The 24,057-nt window shown below is 37.0% G+C and overlaps 1 protein-coding gene across 8 annotated transcripts in view; it reads left to right on the top strand.

Annotated features, from left to right (window-relative positions):
* LOC105486404 (sperm tail PG-rich repeat containing 2) overlaps positions 1-24,057 on the top strand; it is a 657,812-nt gene that overhangs the window by 201,469 nt on the left and 432,286 nt on the right. For all 8 annotated transcript variants that reach the window (XR_011621154.1, XR_011621153.1, XR_011621155.1 and 5 more), the window contains one exon: positions 527-637. Coding sequence is in view for 5 of the 8 variants with exons in the window: in XM_071093286.1 (XP_070949387.1) it covers positions 527-637 (111 nt within the window). In the remaining 3 variants the exon portion in view is untranslated. The remainder of the gene's footprint in view (positions 1-526; positions 638-24,057) is intronic.

A 24,057-nucleotide genomic window follows, 5' to 3' on the forward strand; every position in this document is an offset into this window, starting at 1 on the left:
AGGATTAATTGCTCATTAAAATATTACATTACTATATTCCTCTAACCTATTAATTTAAATCTTCAATGCATATAAAGAATTATGATATATAAAAGTGAGTGGATCATTTCACTTAGAAAATATATTAACCCAGAATTGCCACATAATTAAATGGTTAATTGTGAATATATTTTTATTAATAATAAATTGTAAAACAATACTATATAATTGGCTAAAAATCTTAATATATTATTGAGATAGAACTTGCTGGTTATGAAATAGAACATAGCTAATATGTTTAAGTGATGTGTGCAGATCCATTATGCTTACCTAGAGGTTCATATAATTAATTCTTTTTCTATTTTAATATCTCATTGACTTACAGCTTTTTATTTCTGTATCACATTTGAAAATTTTATTTTTTTATGAATATGTGTCTTTAATGCCAGATAATATTGACGACCTTCATCACAAACTTATTATTTATAGTGCTTCTTGTATTGATAAAAATAAATGATGTACTCTTTTTAACCCCTTCTTTCAACAGGCATGTTGGCATTCACAGGGTGGTGGAATTGCTGATGAATTACCTAACCTGACTAACAAATATGCGGCTTTCTTGTCAAGAGCCGAAAGAACTATGAAAGTATCAGATATGGTAAGAAGACTCCTACAATCAAATATTTTCATTATCTAGAAATCATGGAGGAGGCTGCATAACATAAACTTTATATTAGGACCTGAGTGAGGTAACTGATAGCCTGCTGTAGCCTCCTTGGCTAGACTGATACTTTTATATTTTTAAAGTTCAACAAAATTCTTCAAGCTATGCCAAACTCTAGAATTGCTATATGAGAGATTATTACATGGAATATCCCTTGTAGGGTCAGAGAACATTCATTCTTAGGACATATAGAAAAGCTGAACTTGTTGTGTTGTGTATGGAGTAAAATATTTACTAGGTTTAACTCATTTTACTCATAGTGCAAATGTTTTCTCTTTTCAATGTGAATTCATCTTGAAATCTAAGACTCCTCAGTGATTTATTTTTATTCCTATTGACCTGCATGTTAAATGGTATGGCTATAAATTTTTCTGAATTTCCTTTTTTAAATAAATACCTAATAGTGAGTAAATTGAAAACAGTAAAGCAGATTAAATTAAAAAATGGGTAATTGATTAATTCAGATTGAATTTACAAATATATCAAAGTAAAATTTGGAGTTAAAAAGCTGGACCCAATGGTAATGTTGCTGGAGTCTAAATGTTTGTATCCCCTTAAAATTCATATATTGAAATCCTAACTCCCAAGATAATGTATTAGGAGGTGGCACTTTCTGGGAGGTGATCATGTCATGAGGGTGGAGACCTCATAAATGGGATTAGTACTCTTATAAAATAGGTCCAAGGGGGCTCGTTTTCCCCGTTTACCATGAGGACTCAGAGAAGGTACTGTCTTTGAGGAAGCAGGGCCTCTCCAGATACTGAGTCTGCTTGTGCCTTGATGTTGGACTTTCCAGCCTGCAGATCTGTGAGAAATAAATTTCATTTATAACCTACCCAGTTTATGGTATTTTGTTATAGCACTCCAAACAGACAAAGGCAAATGTTACAGTGTAGCCTTTTGTGAACAAGGTGTTATTAAAATACATTTTTGTAGAAATTGGACTATCTTGAGAAGATAATGTTAATAGCACATTTCAAAACAGGATTATTAAACAAGGTTTAAAATGTAGCTAATCAATAAAAACAGAGTATAGCTTGCTGAAATAAAATTCTGCTACGTGAGATAATGCCAACAGTTGATTTGTAATACTTTTGATTGTGAAATAACTGGTACAAGATCAGGATGAACTAATTTAAGGGAATGACAAATGCAATGCTAGTTAATATAACTGTGAATGTCTTGGAAATCATAGGAATTAGATTAATTTGGTGAAAGCTATTCAGGAATGAACTTACTATTTTTTTCTGAGGCATTATTGGAATCTGAGATATAGTCAAAATTAGCATCAGGTTCTATTCTATGAGTTTTTTTGTAATTATAAATTCAAAAGACAGTTTAAAATCGTCTAGCAATATTCTTTACATGTAGTAGATTCTGAGTAATTTTTAACTAGTTGTGCTGTTTTAATGGATTATTTCTTCATCTTGAGGAATTTTAGAGTTCAACTGTATTTTTCAAGTGAATCATTGTTGTACACACCTCAGGATCCATTGGGAGGTATGCCATGACTAATTTATTACTAATATAATGCTTTTAGGCTTAGAAATCATTGAATGGATTCAAAGTTATTTCTATCATAATATCACAGGTAGTAGGAAAAAACAAGGGAAATTTCTGAAAGCATCCATAGGAAGGCAGCATATATATGTATATATGTTAAACTTTCTGTTTGTAGTGAAAAAAGATGGTGCACATCTGCTCTAAAGGAAGACAAGTTGCTTCACCAATATTTTTGACTTAATTTACATATTTTTCTTTTAACTTTGTCCCTCTTTAGATCTGAAAACTTCTTTTTAGTGTTTTCTTTTCTGGCATGAAACATTTGCAATTAAAATTATTCAGTGGGACTCTGGTTACCCAAGAAGCAGAATAGTTTAGTCACATAGAAAGCTTGGTTTTTAAATCTCTTTTGCAAATGACAATACATTTCAAACAGGTGGGTATATAATGTGCATGTAATGAAAAATCCAAATCATTGATCTCAAAATAAAATTGAAATAATATCTCAAATTTATGAAGTAATTGAATTAATTTCATTATTTATTTTAAATAAAAATAAAATTTACCTCCCAGGTATTTTACTTATGGATATACCACAGTCTTAAAGGATGATTTGATAGCTTAATTTTCCAAATTGTATCTTTACATACAAAATATAGCTCCCTTCCAGACTTCTGATTTCATACGAAAGACTTATTTCTTGTACAACATCCCAGGGAAATATTTTTTATTCTTTTAAAAAAAGCTATGATATAAGCATTAGTTGATTATAAATAGAAAGAAAATATGACAAATGGAGGATGAACACAGACATCTGTTTACTGAGCATTCTAGAAGCAGAATGTAGAGACAATAATTATTTGATGTAGAAAACACAATGTTGTTTCAAGCTGAATAAAAGCATAAGTTATTGATTTGAGGAGCTCAACAGAATGCCAAGGAGGATAAATATAAAAATACCTCTGTCCTTCTCACTTTTTTTTTTTTTTTTGCATTTTCAGAAGATCCTAACTAAATAAAATATCCTTGAGGCTTCCACAGAGTAAAGTCATTGGGTAACCCACAAAGGGATGAGAAATATAACTTACGTCAGGTACTTGCTTAGCAGCATTAGCCACATTTCAAGGCTAGGAGATGATGAAGTAGTATTTTCTTAAATTTCTCAGGGGAAATGATTTTGGATATAGAGTTCTCCCTCTGCCTAAAGTTTCAATTAAATGAATCAAGAAAATAATTTTCCAACATGCAATAGTTCAGAAAGTTTAGTAACTCTGTGTCTTCATATGTGGAGTTGCTTCAGCAAAATAAAAAAAGGAAATAAAAGAAGGGTGACATAAAGACAAAGAAGAATATGAATTCTTATATGAATATGAATTTCCTAGACAAAGTAAAGTGAAAACTCATTAATGAAGAAGTCATTTTAGCTCATGTATGACATATTCTTCAAGAGGCAGGAGTTTGATGACATAAAATTTATTACTTGTGTATGGCCACATTACTTGGTTCTGTAGGGAATAATAATGATAATATAAATCCTGCTTTAAAATTGGTTTATTTAAAAATCACAATAAAGTGATATACGAGCTGAAGGATGAAATAGCTGGTATAAAAAAGTACCTAACAGGTCTAATAGAGCTAAATAATACAATACAAGAATTTCACAATGCAATTGCAAGTATTAATAGCAGAATAAACCAAGCTGTGGAAAGAATCTTAGAATATGAAGACTGGTTTTCTGAAATAAGACAGTCAGACAAAATCAGAGAAAAAGAATAAAAAGGAATGAACAAAATGTCCAAGATGTATGGGATTATGTAAAGAGGCGACATTTATGAATCACTGGCGTCCCTGAAAGGGAAGGGAAAAAAGCAAGCAACTTGGAAAATATATTTAAGGATATCATCCATGACTACTTTCCCAATTTTGCTAGAGAGGCCAATGGACAAATTCAGGAAATACAGATAACTTCTGCGAGATTCCACACAAGAAGATCATCCCCAAGATAGAGAATTCTTGGATTTTCCAAGGTTGAAATGAAAGAAAGAATGTTAAAGGCAGCTAGAGAGAAAGAGCAGGTTACCTACAAAGGGATCTCTATGAGGCTAACAGCTGACCTCTCAGCTGAAACCATATAAACCAAGAGACTGGGGGCCTATATTCAACTTACTTAAAGAAAAAAATCTTCAACCAAGAATTTTTTATCCAGCTAAGTTAAGATTCCTAAATGAAGGAGAAATAAGGTCCTTTTCAGATAGGCAGATGTTGAGGGAGTTCATTATTGCCAGACCTGCCTTACAAGATATCTTGAAAGAAGCACTATGTATAGAAAGGAAACACCACTACCAACTAGTACAAAACACATTTAAACACACAGGACCAATGTGACTGTAAAATAACCACATGAACAAGCCAACATAATAATCAGGTAACAGCACAATGCCAGGATCAAATCTGTACATATCAATACTAACTTTGAATGTAAATGGGCTAAATGTCCCAGTTAAAAGGCACAGAAAGGCAAGCTGGATAAAAAAGCAAAACCCAATTGTATACTGTTTTCAAGTGACCCATCTCACATGTAATGACTCTCATAGGCTCAGAATAAAGGGATGGAGGAAAATCTACCACACAAACGTTAAACAGAAAAGAAGCAGGGGTTGCAATCTTAATTTCAGACAAAACAGATTTCAAACCAACAAAGATCAGAAATGATAAAGAAGAGCATTACATAATGGTAAAGGTTTCAATTCAACAAGAAGACCTAACTATTCTAAATATATATGCATCCAACAAAGAGAACCCAGATTTACTTATTTATTTTTTCTTTTTTAAAATTATACTTTAAGTTCTAGGGTACATGTGCACAAAGTGCAGGTTTGTTACATATGTATACTTGTGTCATGTTGTTGAGCTGCACCCATTAACTTGTTATTTACATTAGGTGTATCTTCTAATGCTATCCCTCCCTCCTCCCCCAACCCCATGACAGGCCCCAGTGTGTGGTGTTCCATGCCCTGTGTCCAAGTGTTCTCATTGTTAAATTCCCACCTATGAGTGAGAACATGTGGTGTTTGGTTTTCTGTCCTTTCGCTAGTTTGCTAAGAATGATGGTTTCCAGCTGCATCCATGTCCCTACAAAGGACATGAACTCATCCTTTTTTTATGGCTGCATAGTATTCCATGGTGTATATGTGCCACATTTTCTTAATCCAGTCTATCATTGATGGACATTTGGGTTGGTTCCAAGTCTTTGCTATTGTGAATAGTGCCACAATAAACATACATGTGCATGTGTCTTTATAGCAGCATGATTTATAATCCTTTGAGTATATACCCAGTAATGGGATGACTGGGTCAAACGGTATTTCTAGTTTTAGATCCTTGAGGAATCGCCACACTGTCTTCCACAATGGTTGAACTAGTTTACAGGCCCATCAACAGTGTAAAAGTGTTCCTATTTCTCCACATCCTCTCCAGCACCTGTGGTTTCCTGATTTTTAATGATCGCCATTCTAACTGGTGTGAGATAGTATATCATTGTGGTTTTGATTTGCACTTCTCTGATGGTCAGTGGTGATGAACGATTTTTCATGTGTCTGTTGGCTGCATAAATGACTTCTTTTGAGAAGTGACTATTCATATCCTTCACCCACTTTTTGATGGGGTTGTTTGATTTTTTCTCATATATTTGTTTAAGTTCTTTGTAGATTCTGGATATTAGCCCTTTGTCAGATGAGTAGATTGCAAAAAAAAATTTTCCTATTTTGTAGGTTGCCTGTTCACTCTGATGGTAGTTTCTTTTGCTGTGCAGAAGCTCTTTAGTTTAATTAGATCCCATTTGTCAATTTTGGCTTTTGTTGCCATTGCTTTTGGTGTTTTAGTCATGAAGTCCTTGCCCATGCCTATGTCCTGAATGGTATTGCCTAGGTTTTCTTCTAGGGTTTTTACGGTTTTAGGTCTGACATTTAAGTCTTTAATCCATCTTGAATTAATGTTTGTATAAGGTGTAAGGAAGAGATCCAGTTTAGCTTTCTACACATGGCTAGCCAGTTTTCACAGCATCATTTGTTAAATAGGGAATCCTTTCCCCATTGCTTGTTTTTGTCAGGTTTGTCAAAGATCAGATGGTTGTAGATGTGTGGTATTATTTCTGAGGGCTCTGTTGTGTTCCATTGGTCTATCTCTCTGTTTTGGTACCAGTACCATGCTGTTCTGGTTACTGTAGCCTTGTAGTATAGTTTGAAGTCAGGTAGCATGATGTCTCCAGCTTTGTTCTTTTGGCTTAGGATTATTTTGGCAATGCAGGCTCTTTTTTGGTTCCATATGAACTTTAAAGTAGTTTTTTCCAATTCTTTGAAGAAAGTCATTGGTAGCTTGATGGGGATGGCATTGAATCTATAAATTACCTTGGGCAGTATGGCCATTTTCACAATATTGATTCTTCATATCTGTGAGCGTGGAATGTTCTTCCATTTTTTGTGTCCTCTTTTATTTCATTGAACAGTGGTTTGTAGTTCTCTTTGAAGAGGTCCTTCACATCCCTTGTAAGTTGGATTCGTAGGTATTTTGTTTTCATTGAAGCAATTGTGAATGAGAGTTCATGCATGATTTGGCTCTCTGTTTGTCTGTTATTGGTGTATAGGAATGCTTGTGATTTTTGCACATTGATTTTGTATCTTGAGACTTTGCTAAAGTTGCTTATCAGCTTAAAGAGATTTTGGGATGAGATGATGGGGTTTTCTAAATATACAGTCATGTCATCTGCAAACAAGGACAATTTGACTACTTCTTGTCCTACTTCAGTACCCTTTGTTTCTTTCTCCTGCCTGGTTGCTCTGGTCAGAACTTCGAAGACTATGTTGAATAGGAGTAGTGAGAGAGGACATCCCTGTCTTATGCCAGTTTTCAAAGGGAATGCTTCCTGTTTTTGCCCATTCAGTATGATACTGACTGTGGGTTTGTCATAAATAGCTGTTATTATTTTGAGATATGTCCCATCAATACCTAATTTATTGACAGTTTTTAGCATGAAGGGGTGTTGAATTTTGTCAAAGGCCTTGTCTGCATCTATTGAGATAATCATGTGGTTCTTGTCTTTGGTTCTGTTTATATGCTGGATTACGTTTATTGATCTGCATATGTTGAACCAGCCTTGTATCTCAGGGATGAAGCCAACTTGATCTTGATGGATAAGCCTTTTGATGTGCTGCTGGATTCTATTTGCCAGTATTTTACTGAGGTTTTTGCATCGATGTTCATCAGGGATATTGGTCTAAAATTCTCTTTTTTTGTTGTGTCTCTGCCATGTTTTGGTATCAGGATGATGCTAGCCTCATAAAATGAGTTAGGGAGGATTCCCTCTTTTTCTGTTGATTGGAATCATTTTAGAAGGAATGGTACCAGCTCCTCCTTGTACCTCTGGTAAAATTTGACTGTGAATGCATCTGGTCCTGGACTTTTTTTGGTTGGTAGGCTATTAATTATTGCCTCAATTTCAGAGCCTGTTATTGGTCTATTCAGGGATTCAACTTCTTCCTGATTTAGTCTTGGGAGGGTGTATGCATCCAGGAATTTATCCATTTATTCTAGGTTTTCTAGTTTATTTGCATAGAGGTGTTTATAGTATTCTCTGATAGTAGTTTGTATCTCTGTGGGATTGGTGGTGATATCCCCTTCATCATTTTTTATTGTGTCTATTTGAGTCTTCTCTCTTTTCTTCTTTGTTAGTCTCGCTAGCGGTCCATCAATTTTGTTGATCTTTACAAAAAACCAGCTCCTGGATTCATTGATTTTTTGAAGGATTTTTTATGTCTCTATCTCCTTCAGTTCTGCTCTGATCTTAGTTATTTCTTGCCTTCTGCTAGCTTTTGAATGTGTTTTCTCTTGCTTGTCTAGTTCTTTTTATTGTGATGTTTAGGGTGTCAATTTTAGATCTTTCTTGCTTTCTCTTGTGGGCATTTAGTGCTATAAATTTCCCCATACACTCTATTTTAAATGTGTCCCAGAGATTCTGGAATGTTGTGTCTTTGTTCTCATTGGTTTCAAAGAGCATCTTTATTTCTTCCTTCATTTCTTTGTGTACCCAGTAGTTATTCAGGAGCAAGTTGTTCAGTTTCCATGTAGTTGAGTGGTTTTGAGTGAGTTTCTTAATCCTGAGTTCTAGTTTGGTTGCACTGTGGTCTGAGAGACAATTTGTTATAATTTCTGTTCCTTTACCTTTGCTGAGGAGTGCTTTACTTCCAACTATGTGGTCAATTTTGGAATAAGTGTGATGTGGTGCTGAGAAGAATGTATATTGTGTTGATTTGGGGTGGAGAGTTCTATAGATGTCTATTAGGTCTGCTTGGTGCAGTGCTGAATTCAATTCCTGGATATCCTTGTTAACTTTCTGTCTCGTGGATCTGTCTAATGTTGACAATGGGGTGTTAAAGTCTCCCATTATTATTGTATGGGAGTCTAAGTCTCTTTGTAAGTCTCTAAGGACTTGCTTTATCAATCTGGATGCTCCTGTATTGGGTGTATATATATTAAGGATAGTTAGCTCTTCTTGTTGAATTGATCCCTTTACCATTACGTAATGGCCTTCTTTGTTTCTGTTGATCTTTGTTGGTTTAAAGTCTGTTTTATCAGAAACTAGGATTGCAACTCCTGCTTTTTTTTTGTTTTTCATTTGCTTGGTAGATCTTCCTCCATCCCTTTATTTTGAGCCTATGTGTGTCGCTGCACATGAGATGGGTCTCCTGAATACAGCACCCTGATGGGTCTTGACTCTTTATCCAATTTGTCATTCTGTGTCTTTTAATTGGAGCATTTAGCCCATTTACATTTAAGGTTAATATTGTTATGTGTGAATTTGATCCTGTCATTGTGATGTTAGCTAACTATTTTGCTCATTAGTTGATGCAGTTTCTTCATAGCGTTGATGGTCTTTACAATTTGGCATGTTGCAGTGACTGGTACTGGGTGTTCCTTTCCATGTTTAGTGCTTCCTCTGGGAGGTCTTGTAAGGTAGGTCTGGTGGTGACAAAATATCTCAGCATTTGCTTGTCTGTAAAGGATTTTATTTCTCCTTCACTTGTGAAGCTTAGTTTGGCTGGATATGAAATTCTGGGTTGAAAATTGTTTTTAGTAATGTTGAATATTGACATCCACTCTCTTTTGACTTGTAACGTTTCTGCTGAAAGATCCACTGTTAGTCTGATGGGCTTACCTTTGTCGGTAAACTGACATTTGTCTCTGGCTGGCCTTAACATTTTTTCCTTCATTTCAACTTTGGTGAATCTGACAATCATGTTTCTTGGAGTTACTTTTCTTGAGGAGTATATTTGTTGCATTCTCTGTATTTCCTTAATTTTAATGTTGACCTGCCTTGCTTGGTTGGGGAAGTTCTCCTGAATAATATCCTGAAGAGTGTTTTCCAACTTGGTAAGAGAACCCAGATTTGTAAAGCACATTCTTAGAGACCTACAAAGAGACATAGACCCCCTTACAATAAGACTTCAGCACCCCACTGACAGTATTGGGCAGATTATTGAGTCAGAAAATTAACAAAGATATTCAAGAGTTATATGCAACATTGGACCAAATGGATCTGATAGGCCTCTTCAGAACTCCCCACCCCTAAACAACAGAATATATATTCTTCTCATTGCCACATGCACACACCATGAAATTGACCACATCATTGGACATAAAACAATCTTCAACAAATGTAAGAGAACTGAAATTATACTAAACACATCCTCGGACCACAGTGTGTTAAAAATAGATGCCAAGACTATAAAAAAAAACACTCCAAATCATGTAATTATATGGAAATTAAACAACGTGCTTCTGAATGACTTTTGGGTAAATAATGAAATTAAGGCAGAAATCAAGAAGTTCTTTGAAAATAATGAGAAGATAACACATACCAGTATTCTGAAATACAGCTAAGGCAGTGTTAAGAGGAAAATTCATAGTACTGAATTTCCACATCAAAAAGTTGAAAAGGAGGGGCAGACCCAAGATGGCCTACTAGAAGCAGTGGTGGTCGGAGGCTCCCACTGAAAAGAACCAAAACAGCATGCATATCTTGTACTGGCCACTAAGGTATCCAGCTTCTCTCATCAGGACTGACCAAGTGGTTCACATGACTAGTGGAGAGCAATGAAAAGCAGGGTGTTTTGTCAGCCCACCTGAGAGCCACACGGGGCAAGGGGCACCTCCAGCACCAGCCAAGGGAGGCAGTGAGTGAGCGTACCATCTAGCCTGGGAAGCTCTGCTTTTTCCACAGATCTTTGCAAACCATGGATCAGAAGATCCCACTTGTGAGACCAGGCCACCAGGGCCTTAGGTCCCAACCACAGAGCTGTGCAGATTCTCAGCAGTCAATTGACTGGAATTTGGCTAAGACTACAGAGTTCCTGGCGGGGAAGGTGGCTATCATCACTGTGGCTGCCTGCTGTCTAAGCCATCTGAGCTCCCTGGGGGAAAGACAGTAGCCATCACTGCAGCGGCTGGCTGCCTAAGACAACTGAGCTCCCTGAGGGAGGGGTAGCTGTTATCACTGCAGCTGCCGGCTGCCTAAGACAACTCAGCTTCCCAGGGGAGGGATGGCAGCCATCACTGTGGCTGCTAGTTACTTAAGACACTGGACTCTCGGGGGCAATGAGCAGTGGCCATCACTATAGCTCCAGGCAGCTGTTTTTTTCCTGCTGGTGCCAGGGAGACTGGACTACTTGGTTCCAGGGGATATTCCCCACAGCACAGCACACCAGCTGTGGCAGATCATGGCCAGACTGCCTTTGTAGGCCAGATCCTGACCCATCACTGCTCACTGGGTAGTGCCTCCCTACAGGAGCTCCAGCAACTCCAGCCAGAGGCTTAGGGACAGAACTCTGATTTTCCTGGGTCTGAGCCCCTAGGGGAAGGGGTGGCCATGGTCTCTGTGGACCTGCAGACTATGTCTTCCTTCCTGCTAGCTCTGAGGAATCTGGCAGCCCAAATGAGTGGGTTTGCCCGGAGTGCAGCACACCCCCTCAACCAAGCAGCAGCCAAGTGTCTTTGTTAAATGGGTCTTGGTTCCTGCGCCCACTGCAGTTGGATGAGAGCCCCCAACAGGGGTCAGCAGACACCCTATACAGGAGTGTTTCTACTGACATTAGGTTGGTGCCCCTTGAGGTCAGAGATCCCAGAGGAAAGAGCAGGCACCCATCTTTGCTGTTCTCCAGCCCCCTCGGGTGGCATCTTCATGTGCAGGAGGGATCCAGATGAATAGAGCCTTAAGTGAACCCTCAGCAAACCACAGAAGCCCTACAGAAGAGGGATATGTCTATTCAAAGGAAAACAAACAAGCAGAAAGCAACAAGAACAGCATCAACAAAAAAGTTCCTACGAAAACCTCATCCAAAGGTCAGCAGCCTGAAATATTGACACTAGACAAACTCACGAAGATGAGAAAGAGTCAACAAAAAACCGCTGAACATTCAAAAGGACAGGGTGCCTCTTCTCCTCTAAATGATCATAATACCTCTTCAGGAAGGGCACAGAACTGGACAGAGGATGAGACAGATGAATTACAGAAGTAGCCTTTAGAAGGTGGATAATAACAAACCTTGCTGTGGTAAAGGAGCATGTTCTAACCCAATGCAAAGAAGCTAAGAACCATGATAAAAGGTAACAGGAGCTGCTAGCTAGAATAACCAGTTTAGAGAGGAACATAAATAGCCTGATGGAGCTGAAAAACACACCACAAGAACTTTATAATGCAAACACAAATGTCAATAGCTGAATCGATCAAGTGGAAGAAAGAATATCAGAGCTTGAAGACTGTCTTGCTGAAATAAGGCAAGCAGACAAGTTTAGAGAAAAAAGAATTAAAAGGAACAAACAGAACCCCCAAGAACCTTAGGACTATGAAAAAAGACTGAACCTATGACTGATTAGAGTACCTGAAAGAGACAGGGAGAATGAACCAAGTTGAAAAACACACTTCAGGATATCATCCAGGAGAAATTCCCCAACTTAGCAAGACAGGCCAACATTCAAATTCAGGAATCCAGAGAACCCCAATAAGATACTCCATGAGAAGATCAACCCCAAGACACATAATGGTCAGATTCTCTAAGTTTGAAATGAAAAACAAAACGTTAAGGGCAGCCAGAGATAAAGGCCAAGTCACCTACAAAGGGAAGCCTATTAGACTAACAGTGGAAGCTCTCAGCAGAAACACTGCAAGCCAGAAGAGAGTGGGGGCCAATATTCAACATTCTTAAAGAAAAGAATTTTCAACCCAGAATTTCATATCCGGCCAAACTAAGCTTCATAAGTGAATGAGAAATAAAATCATTTTCAGACAAGCAAATGCTGAGGGAATTCATCCCACCAGGCCTGCTTTGCAAGAGCTCCTGAAGGAAGCACTAAAGAAGGAAAGGTAAAACTGGTACCAGCCACTGTAAAAAACATGTTGAAGTACAAAGACCAATGAAACTGTGAAGAAACTGCATTAATTGGTGGGCAAAATAACCAACTAGCATCATGATGACAGGATTGAATTTAATAACATAACAATATTAACCTTAAATGTAAATGGGCTAAATGCCCCAATAAAAAGCACAGACTGGTGAATTGGATAATGTCAAGAACCATCAGTGTGCTGTATTCAAGAGACACATCTCATGCAAAAAGACACACTTGGGCTAAAAATAAAGGGATGGAGGAAAATTTACCAAGCAAATGGAAAACAGAAAAAATCGGGGGTTGCAATCTTAGTCTCTGACAAAACAGACTTTAAAACCAACAAAGATTAAAAAAAAAAAAAAAAAAAAAAAGACAAAGGGGGCATTACATCACCGTAAAGGAATGAATTTAATAATAATAATTAACTATCCTAAATATATATGCACCCAATACAGGAGCACCCAGATTCATAAAACAAGTTCTTAGAGACCTACGAAGAGACTTAGAGTCCCATACAATAATAATGGGAGACTTTAACACATCACTGTAAACATTAGACAGATTATCAAGAGAGAAAATTAACAAGATAGTCAGGACTTGTACTCAGCTCTGGATCAAGTGTAACTGATAGATATCTACAGAACTCTGCACCCCAAAACAACAGAATATACATTCTTCTCAGTGCCGCACAGAACTTATTCTAAAATCGATCACATAATTGGAAGTAAAACACTCCTCAGCAAATGCAAAAGAATGGAAATCATAAAAAACAGTCTCTCAGACCACAGAACAATCATATTAGAACTCAGGAGTAAGAAACTCACTCAAAAGCACACAACTACATGGAAATTGAACATCCTGCTCCTCAATGATTCCTGGGTAAATAATAAAACTAAGGCAGAAATCAAGAAGTTCTTTGAAACCAATGAGAACAAAGAGACAATGTACCAGAATCTCTGAAAAGCAGCTAAAGCAATGTTATGAGGGAAACTTCCAGCACTAAGTGCCCACATCAGAAAGCTACAAAGATCTCAAATAGACACCCTATATTTAGACCCTATATTTAGAAAATCTGTTAGTATTGGCCTAAAAGCTCCTTCAGCTGATAAAAAAACTTCAGATAAATTTAAGGATACAAAATCAATCTACAAATGTCATTAATATTCCCACACACCAACAGTAGTCAAGCTGAAAGCCAAATCACGAATGAACTCATTCACAAAGGCCACAAAAAGAATAAAATTCCTAGAAATACAGCTAACCAGGGAGGTTAAAGGTCTCTAAAATGAGAATTACAAAACACTGCTCACAGAAATGAGAGAAGAGAGAAGACACAAACAAATGGAAATATATACCATGCTCATGGCTAGGAAGAATCAATATTGTTAAAATGGCCATACTGCTCAAAGCAATTTGTGGATTCAATGCTATTTCTATGAAACTACCAATGACATTCTTCCCTGAACTAGAAAAAAATCTTTAAAAATTCATATGGAACCAAAAAAGAGCCTGAATAGCCAAGGCAATCCTAAGCAAAAAGAACAAAGGTGGAGGCATCATGTTACCTGATTTCAAACTATACTACCAGGTTGCAGTAACCAAAACAGCATGGTACTGGTACAAAAACAGGCACATAGACCAATGGAACAAAAAAGAGAGACCAGACATGAGGCCATACATCTACAACCATCTGATCTTCAACAAATCTGATAAAAACAAGCAATGGGGAAAAGATTCCCAATTCAATAAATGGCACGGGGATAACTGGTTAACCATATGCAGAAAAATGAAGCTGGACCCCCTTTTTATACCACATACAAAAAAACAACTCAAGATGATTAAAGACTTACATGTGCAACCCAAACTTCTAAAAATCCTTGAGAACAACCTAGCCAATAGTATCTTGGCATAATAATGGGTAAAGACTTCATGACAAAGACACCAAAATTAATTGCAACAAAAGTAAAAATTGGGCTGGGTGTGGTGGCTCATGCCTGTAATCCCAGCACTTTAGGAGGCTGAGGTGGGTAGATTACGAGGTCAAGAGATTAAGACCATCCTGGCCAACATGGTGAAACCCTGTCTCTACTAAAAATACAAAAATTAGCTGGGCGTGGTGGTGCGTGCCTGTAGTCCCAGGTACTTGGGAGGCTGAGGCAGGAGAATCGCTTGAACCTGGGAGGCAGAGATTGCAGTGACCTGAGATTATGCCCCTGCACTCCAACCTGGTGACAGGGCAAGACTCCGTCTCAGAGAAAAAAAAAAAAAAGTAAAAATTGAAAATGGGATTTGATTAAACTTAAGAGCTCCACAGTAAAGGAAACTATCAACAGAGTGAGCAGACGGCCTACAGAATGGGAGGGAATTTTTGCAATCTACCCATATGACAAAGGTCTAATGTTCAGCATCTATAAGGAACTTAAACAAAATTTACAAGAGTAAAACAAAACCCCATTAAAAAGTGGGCAAAGGACATGGACAGACACTTATCAAAGGAAGACATACATGTGGCCAACAATCATCTGAGAAAAAACTCAATATCACTGATAATTAGAGAAATTCAAATCAAAACTATACTGAGATACCATCTCACACCAGTGAGAAAGGCTATTATTAAGAAGTAAAAAAATAACAGAGTCTAGCGAGGTTGCAGAGAAAAAAGAATGCTTATACAGTGTTGGTGGGCATGTAAACTAGTTCAACCATTGTGGAAGACAGTGTGGCAATTCCTCAAAGATCTGAAAACAGAAATTCCATTCAACCCAGCAATCTTATTACTAAGTATATTCCCAAAGGAATATAAATTATTCTGCCATAAAGACACATGCATGCAAATGTTTATTGCAGCACTATGGACAATAGCAAAGACATGGAATCAACCCAAATGCTCATCAATGACAGATTAGATAAAGAAAATGTAGTACATCTACCCCATGGAATACTATGCAACCATAAAAAGAATGAGATCATGTCTTTGTGGGAACATGGATGGAGCTGGATGCTATTATCCTTAGTAAACTAATGCAGGAATAGAAAACCAACTACTGCATGTTCTCACTTGCAAGTGGGAGCTAAATGATAATTACTTATAAACACTAAGGAGGAAACAGTAGACGCTGGGTCCACTTGAGGCTGGAGGGTGGGAGAAGGGATAGGAGTAGAAAAGATAACCAATGGGTACTGGGCTTAATACCTGGGTGGTGAAAAAATCTGTACAGCAAATCCCTGTGGTACAAGTTTACCTACGTAACAAACCTTCACATAGACCCCCAAACCTAAAGTAACAGTTAAAAAAATAAAATTGGTTTATTTTAAATCAACTAAATAAAAGAGGACTTAATTATAAGACAGAATATAAATTTTAGAAGCCTTAATAATAAAATAATAAAGAGATTGGGAGATAGTGTATGTGCCACATTTATCATTTCATAATGCAGAGTTAACAGATGTTAAAAATTCACAAATCAATATTAGGCCTTATATTAAACTTGTAATGGTACATGTAACAAAACTAAACCAAACCAAAGACAAAAACAGAAACAACCCCACAACAAAAATCCTTTAAAGACCTAATTACTTAAAGGAATTATTTCTTAGAATGGACCCAGGGAGTATACTCCTTGAGCTAGCATTTCATTATGACCATGATTTTTCCCCACATAACTTTCCAGCCTTATGGTCCACAATTCTACTGGTCCCTAAGTATGTAGCGAACTTTCCTGCTTCCCTCATTTTGTTCTGCTTGTGCAATTTTTTTTCCACCCTCTATCTCTATCAAACGTAAGCCTTCCTGACCTCTAAGACCTACCTTTGTCATGTGCCTTTGCCCTCAGACGAGGGGCAATCTCTTCTTTTCCTCTTCTACCTTCCTGTAGCTTCCCCAGGATTTGTCACATTCTGCCTTGAATCATAGGGAACAACATGTGTAGTGGAATAAACACACGCTTCTGAATCCAAGATGTGAGTTTAAATCCCAGTTTTGGAGGTGGTTACTTAAGGTCTCAGTGCCTTCATTTTTCTCCCTATATAAAATGGATATTACAATATCTACCTCACAGAGTCATTGCGAGCTATACATGCAGTGATTGGGTAAAGCACTCAGCACATGGCAAGCAATTAGCAAATGCTGGTTATTTCTACTCCCTTCTCTTCTCTTTTCCCAGTGTATCGTAAATTCGTTGGGAGCAGGCACCGTGTCTGATTTACCCTTGTACTTCCCACAGTACTTCCCATAGTGAGTTTATCTACCTCACAGAGTCATTGCGAGCTATACATGCAGCGATTGGGTAAAGCACTCAGCACATGGCAAGCAATTAGCAAATGCTGGTTATTTCTACTCCCTTCTCTTCTCTTTTCCCAGTGTATCGTAAATTCGTTGGGAGCAGGCACCGTGTCTGATTTACCCTTGTACTTCCCACAGTACTTCCCATAGTGAGTTACCCTTAGTAACTGCTCAGTAAGTTGAATTGAATTTAAATTACCTGTAAGTCTTAAGGTGTGGGATTAAATTAAGAATATGTTGTTCTGGAAACACTCAAATGTCTATCGCTGGATGAATGGATAAACAAATTGTGGTATACACATAATGGAATATTATTCAGCCTTAAAAAGGAATGAAATTCTGACGTGCTACAATATGATGAACCTTGAAGACATTATATGTGAAATAAGCGAGACAGAAAAGGACAAATACTATATGATTCCACTTACATGAAGTACCTAGAGTAGTGAAATTCGTGGAAACAAAGTATACGTTGACATCCCAAATCTGAAATGGGAAACGCTCCAAAATCTGAAACTTTTTGAATGCCAATGTGATGCTCAAGGAAAATGCTCATTGGATCATTTCAGATTTTGCATTTTTGGATTTGGAATTCTCAACTGGCATAATGCGAGTATTCCAAACTCCAAAAAAAAAATATGAAGTCCAAAACACTTCTGGTCTCAAGAATTTTGGATAAAGGATACTCAAGGTGCAACTTGGAGAATGGTGGTTCCAAGTAGGGAGGAGAGAATGGAGAGTTATTGTTTAATGGTACAATGTTTCTGTTTGGGAAGATGGAAAGTTTTGGAGGTGTGTGGTGGTTATGATTGTACAACAATGGTAAGGTACTTAGTACTGCTTAACTGTACACTTAAAAATGATAAAAATGATAAATTTTATGTATGTCTTACAACAATAAAAAACGTTAAAAAAATCTTTTCTTGGCCTGGTATTTTATTTTCCTGGTGAGCTATTTATTCCTGTTTTCTTGAGTTTAGTTCAGTGTGCTGATTCTTTTTTACTGTGATGGTGGGTCACTATTACAGTGTGTCTAATTGGGCTTCAGAGAATCCTCAGATTAGTTATGTTTACCTTAAAAGAAATTTCTAGGAATATATGATGAACAATCAATTTAACTTGAGATAATAATTTACTTTCAGACAAAGATTACTCTGTAGAGTTACAGAGGGAGATTTTCTTGCTTGTTGGTGTCAAGCATTATGTGTATCCGGTTCAGATAAATCATTTCAAAGGATTGATTGTATTGCATGTGTAGGTCTATATTTCATAGCTGTTACATATCTTAGAAATTTTACTTTTAGTACTTTATTCTGAATGTACAGCTTTGATTTGAGCTTGAATATTTCTCAGGATTTGCAATTATAATTTTATGTTATTTCTGATTGAAATAAACACTCAAAATCGGGAAGTATCTAAAAATTATATTATTGTAAATGTTACAATTTTTCTTCAACTTGCTCATTTAAATTTGCTTACTACATTTAATATATTCACACTTAAATTTCAAATTTAGCATCAGATTATGTAGAACATTTTGGGGTTTATGTATGCACTAGAAAATTTTAAAATTTGAAACCTGTTGATTCTGATATTTGTTATATTTAGCAACATGATGAATCCCCTATAAGGAATGAGGATTTTTACTCTTTATTCCATAATAAGGAGGTATGTGTTCCACTACTAATCACCCTTGGGAATATTGCCAAACTTGGAATTACCTATCACTGTGTACTGTAATCTTAATTGATAATTTAAAGCTATACTATCATTATTATATGTGCAAGGAGTAACAGCTGTTCTATAGGTCAGGAACCCAATAAGTTATTTATGTCTGTAGCCTATCCTCTTCCTTGACTTCAGACATATGCAAACTTGTCTCTCTGATGTCTCAGTTTGGATTTCTATTGGTATTTCTAATTTTAATGCATCCAAAACCAATCAGTTCTTGTAACTTCTTTATTTACTCTAATTCCAGACAAACAGCATGTAAGTATTGAAAAGTATAGCTCAAGTGATGGATTAGGCAGATAAAGGTTTTGAGGGAAGTAAACTTTGAGCTTGTTCTTAAAGTTAATGAAGTGATTGATAGAGATGAAGAAAAATAGAATCATTAGTTAACTTCCCAGGACAGCTTATTTATTCTCCTTCATTGCCTGTTTCTGTCTCTGTCACAACTCTCTGAATTTTCCTTGAAGCTTATATTATACAAACTATTTTCAGGATAAAGCTGAATTTTAGCACAATTATAAAAATACCTATTATGTTTTTAGCATTCTTGGAAGATAGACATCAGTGTAAATTTGTTCTGCTAAAAGAACTTTTTAAAATAAGCTCCTTCTAAGCTTTATCATAAAGGTATCCCTTTCTTCTTTAGAATTGTATTATTGGGTCATTAGTACAACTAGATTTTCCATTTGATGGTAGGTCAAAATTATTTGTCACTTCTTTAGGCCAGTGTTTCTCAACTTTTAAAAAGCTTCTTAGAATCATCTAGAGCGCTTTACAAAATGCCAATGCATGGCATCTCCTAGATGATATCCTGCAGTGTGCTTTCCAACTTGATTCCGTTCTTTCTATCTCTTTCAGGCACCCCAATCATTCATAGGTTTGGTCTTTTTACATTATCCCAAATTTCTTGGAGGTTTTGTTCATTCCTTTTCATTCTTTTTTGTTCATTCCTTTTCATTATTTTCTCTCTATTCTTGTTTTCCTGTCTCATTTCAGAAAGGTAGTCTTCAAGCTCCTCCACTTGATATATTCTGGTATTGATACTTGTGAGTACATTATGAAGTTTTTGTGTTGCATTTCAGGTCGATCAGGTTGGTTATGTTTCTGTCTAAACTGGCTATTGTGGCTATCAGCTCCTGTATTGTTTTACCTTGATTCTTAGCTTCTTTGCGTTGGATTGAAACATGCTCCTTTAGCTCAGCCAAGTTAATTATTACCTACCTTCTAAAGCCTACTTCTTTCAATTCAGGGGTCTCAGCCTCAGCCCAGTTTTGTGCTCTTGCTGGAGAGGCAGTGTGATCATTTGAAGAATAAGCACTATAGCTTTTTGAGTTTTCAGTGTTTTTGTGTTGATTTTTTTCTCATCTTTGTGGGCTTATCTATTTTCGATTTTTGAGGCTGCTGATCTTTGAATGGTTTTTTTTGTGGGTTTTTTTTTTTTTTCTTTTCTTTCTGTTTGTTTTTCTTCCAACAGGCCCCTCTTCTGTAGGGCTGCTGTGGGTTTTGGGGGGTCCACTCCAGACCCTAAACGCCCAGGTCTCTCCCACACCTGAAGGTATCACCAGTGGAGGTTACAACACAGTAAAGATGGCAGCCTGCTCCTTCCTCAGGGAGCTTTGTCCCAGAAGGGTACCAACCTGATGCCAGCTCAAACATTCCTGTAGGAGGTGTCTGGAGACTCTTGTTGGAGGTCACCCAGTCGGGAAGAATGGGATTAGGGACCTGCTTAAAGAAGCAGTCTGGCTGCCTCTTGGCGGGGTGACTGTGCTGTACTGGAGAACCCTTTTCCTGCAGACCACCCAGACTCTCCAGAGCCGGCAGGCAGGAAAAGCTATGTCTGCTGAACCGTGAAGACCTTTGCTGCTTCTCCCCACCAGGGGCTCCTTCCCAGGGAGATCAGAGTTCTGTTGGGTAAAACCCTTGCTAGAGTTGCTGAAATTCCCCCAGGAAGGCCTTGCCTGGTGAGGAGGGATGGATTAGGGTCCCACTGAAAAAAGCAGTCTGGTCACGATTTGCCAGAGCAGCTGTGCTGTGCTGTGGGGAATTCCTCCCAATCTGGACCACCCAGACTTCCAGGAGCTGCAGGCCAGGATGGCTGACTCCGGCTGCAGAGATGGCAGCTGCCCGTGCGCCCTGGGAACTTGGTAGTCTCAGGCAGTCTCCAACCTCTTGCCACTTGGCGTCTGGAGTTCCAAGCCAATGGGTCTTAACTTGTGAGGAGCTCTGGGAGTGGGGCCTGCTGAACGACCCTGCTTGGTTCCCTGGCTTCAGCCTCCTTTCTACCGGAATGGACGGATCTCCTGCTTCACTGGAATTCCCAGGACCGGAGTCTGCAAAAACTCCTGTGTCTCCGTGTGTGCCAGATCAACCGCTGACAGTCTGCACAGCTCTGTGCTTTTCACCCAAGGCCTTGGTGGCCTGGGCTTGAGGAGATCTTATTCGTGTGTTGCAAAGATCTGTGGGAAAAGCCTGGTTTCCCAGGCAGGATCGCACAATCACTCACCACCTTTCTTGGCTGGAGCTGGGAGCTCCCCTTGCTCCATGCAGCTTGTGCTTCCAGGTGAGCTATTGCCCCACTCTGCTTTTCCTGGCTCTCCATGGGTCACACCTATTGCGTAGTCAGTACCAAGCAAGAACCTGGATACTTCAGTCGAAGGTGTAGAATTCACTTTCTATTTTTGTTCTTCTCTGTGAGAGCCGCAGTTCGCAGCTCCTTCTAATTCTTCATCTTGGCCTGCCCCCTAATTTTTATTTTTTCCAAGAATTTGTAATTGCTTGTTGAAACTTTTGTATGATACCTGCTTTAAATGTCTTATCAGATAATTCTAGCATTTGCTCCATCTTGGTGTTGTCATCTATTGACTGTCTTTTCTCATTTTAGTTGAAATTTTTTCTTTTTCTTGTTATGATGAGTAATTTTGAAATGAGTTCTGTACATTTTCAGTATTGTGTTATGAAATTACAGTTTCTATTTACATCTTCTGTTTTAGTAGAAAGTCAGATTATTTGGGTTTAAAGCATATATCCTGGACCACTTTTGTGGGCTGTGGTTCAGATGTCAATTTGGTGCTTAAAAGTGCCACAGTACTTTTCTCTTCTGTTTATGTGGTACCCAGAGGCATTTTCGAAACCTGGACAGTATTCCACATGATAATTTAATTTTCAGAGCTTTTGCTTTATTGATTTTAGTTTCACCTATGAGTCTTTTGGGAGTATATGCAAGATTTCATACACAGATTTGAACATTTCCTTTCTTCTCCCCCACCATTCCATAATCTACCCCTTCTCAGCTATTATCTAGCTGGGAAGAGGTGAGGTGCTGCCTTTTGCTATTATTTACTTAGTACAGGATGAGTTAGATGACATGACTGTGCCCAAGAGTTTCTGCAGCACCCGGTGGTGAGTGGGAGGAATGTCACCTTGTTAGTACAGTGCATAGAGAGTCAGCAGGACTCTGCACCACAATCTCTACAAAACTTGGTGGGGAAGGGGCTGGGTGAAGTTCCTTTTGTGGTATTTCTGTGGAGGAGAAAGAGTATAGTCACAAGTTTTTCTGCAGGAACTTACTTCAGAATATTTACATACAAAGTCATATAATCTATGGAAAGTGACTTTACAAATCCTATGATTATTATTATTATTATGTTTTAGTGTAGTGGCATTGGCATCAGTAGGATGTTGGATAAAACTGGTGCAAGTGAGTATCCTTAGCTTGTTTCTGGGGGAAAGTTTTAACAATTCACTATATTGTATAATATGCTTAGTAATTTAAAAATATTATTTATGATTTAAAGAAGTCTGCTTCTATTTCTAGTTTATCAAGGGTTATATTAGTAATATATTCTAAATCTTATTAAGCATTTTTCACATCTATTGGGTTACTTATGATTTTCTAATTCTCTTATCTAGTAAATAATATTGATTACTTTTTAAATGCAAATTTATTTTTGCATGTATTGAATAAAACTTAGCTTTTTTAATGTATTATCCTTTTAATATGTCACAGCACTATTTACTGATATTTTATTTAGGACTTTTGTTTCTATGTTTATGGGATACATTGGTCTGTAATTTTCTTTTTAGTATTTCATTGTTAGGGTTTGATGTCATGGTTATGGTCAAGACATAAAGTTTGTAAGTGTTGCCTGTTTTTCCATTTTCTGAAAGAATTTGTGTGAGATTGTTGTTGAATTTACTGGTGTAACCATCTGAGGCTAGATTCTTTATGTAAGATAGTTTTTAATAACGATCAAATTTGGTAGATTTGGTAGATTTAGAAATTATTTTTCAATTTTTTCTTCTGCCAATTTGTTTTCATTTTATTTAAATTTTCAAATGTATTTGCATAAAGTTCATAATATGCTTTTATTATTTTTAATGTTTCTGGGATGTATAATTAACAATTGCTTCTTAAAATTCCTGATAATGGTAGCTTATGCCTTTTCACTGTTCTTTTTTTGTTAATCAGTCTTACTACATCAGTTTTATTGGTCTTTTAAAAATAACCATATTGTGGCTTTATTTTTGATTCTGTATTTATTGTACTCACTGTCTATTATTTTTTCCTTTATCTACTTTATTTAATTTGCTGTTGTTTTTTAGATTCTTAATTATATGCTTAGATACTTGATTTTTGGCCATTTTTTAATGTTAATTTTTTCCAGCTACATTGAAGTATAATTGACAAAAAAATTGTATATATTCAAAGTGTACAATGTGATGTTTTGAGATACACATATATATACACATACATTGTAGAATAATGCCACAATTAATCAAATTAGCATATCCATTATCTCATATACTTTCCTTTTTGTGTGTATGTAATTAGAAAAATTGAGATCTATTCTCTTGGCAAATTTCAAGTATACAATACACTGTTGTTATTACAGTCACTTTGCTGTGCATTAGGTGTCCAGAATATATTCATTTTATAACTTTGAGTTTGTACCCTTTGACCAACATCTCATTTTTCTGATATCCTGACTCATGATAACCACCCTTCTACTCTGTTTCTATGAGTTTGACTTTTTTAGACTATATATAAGTGAGATCATGCAAACTTTTTCCTTTTAAAGGCATTAATATTTATTCATATATATATCACATTTTCTTTACCTGTTCATCCATTGGTGGCCATTTAGGTTGATTTCATATCTTGGGTGTTGTGAATAATGCTGCAATGAAAATGGAAGTACTGATAATCTCTTCAACATACTGATTTTATTTCCTTTGGATGTATAGCCAAAAGTGAAATTGCAGGATCATACAGTAGTTCTATTTTTAATGTTTTGAGGAGCCTCTACACTGTTTTCCTTAATGGCTGTACCAATTTACATACCCACCAAAACATGTAAGAGCTTTCTTTTCTATACATCCTCGGCCACACAGGTTACTT

The sequence above is a fragment of the Macaca nemestrina genome, chromosome 3 (genome assembly GCF_043159975.1).
Source record: "Macaca nemestrina isolate mMacNem1 chromosome 3, mMacNem.hap1, whole genome shotgun sequence".
In the NCBI taxonomy this organism is placed as follows: domain Eukaryota; kingdom Metazoa; phylum Chordata; class Mammalia; order Primates; family Cercopithecidae; genus Macaca; species Macaca nemestrina.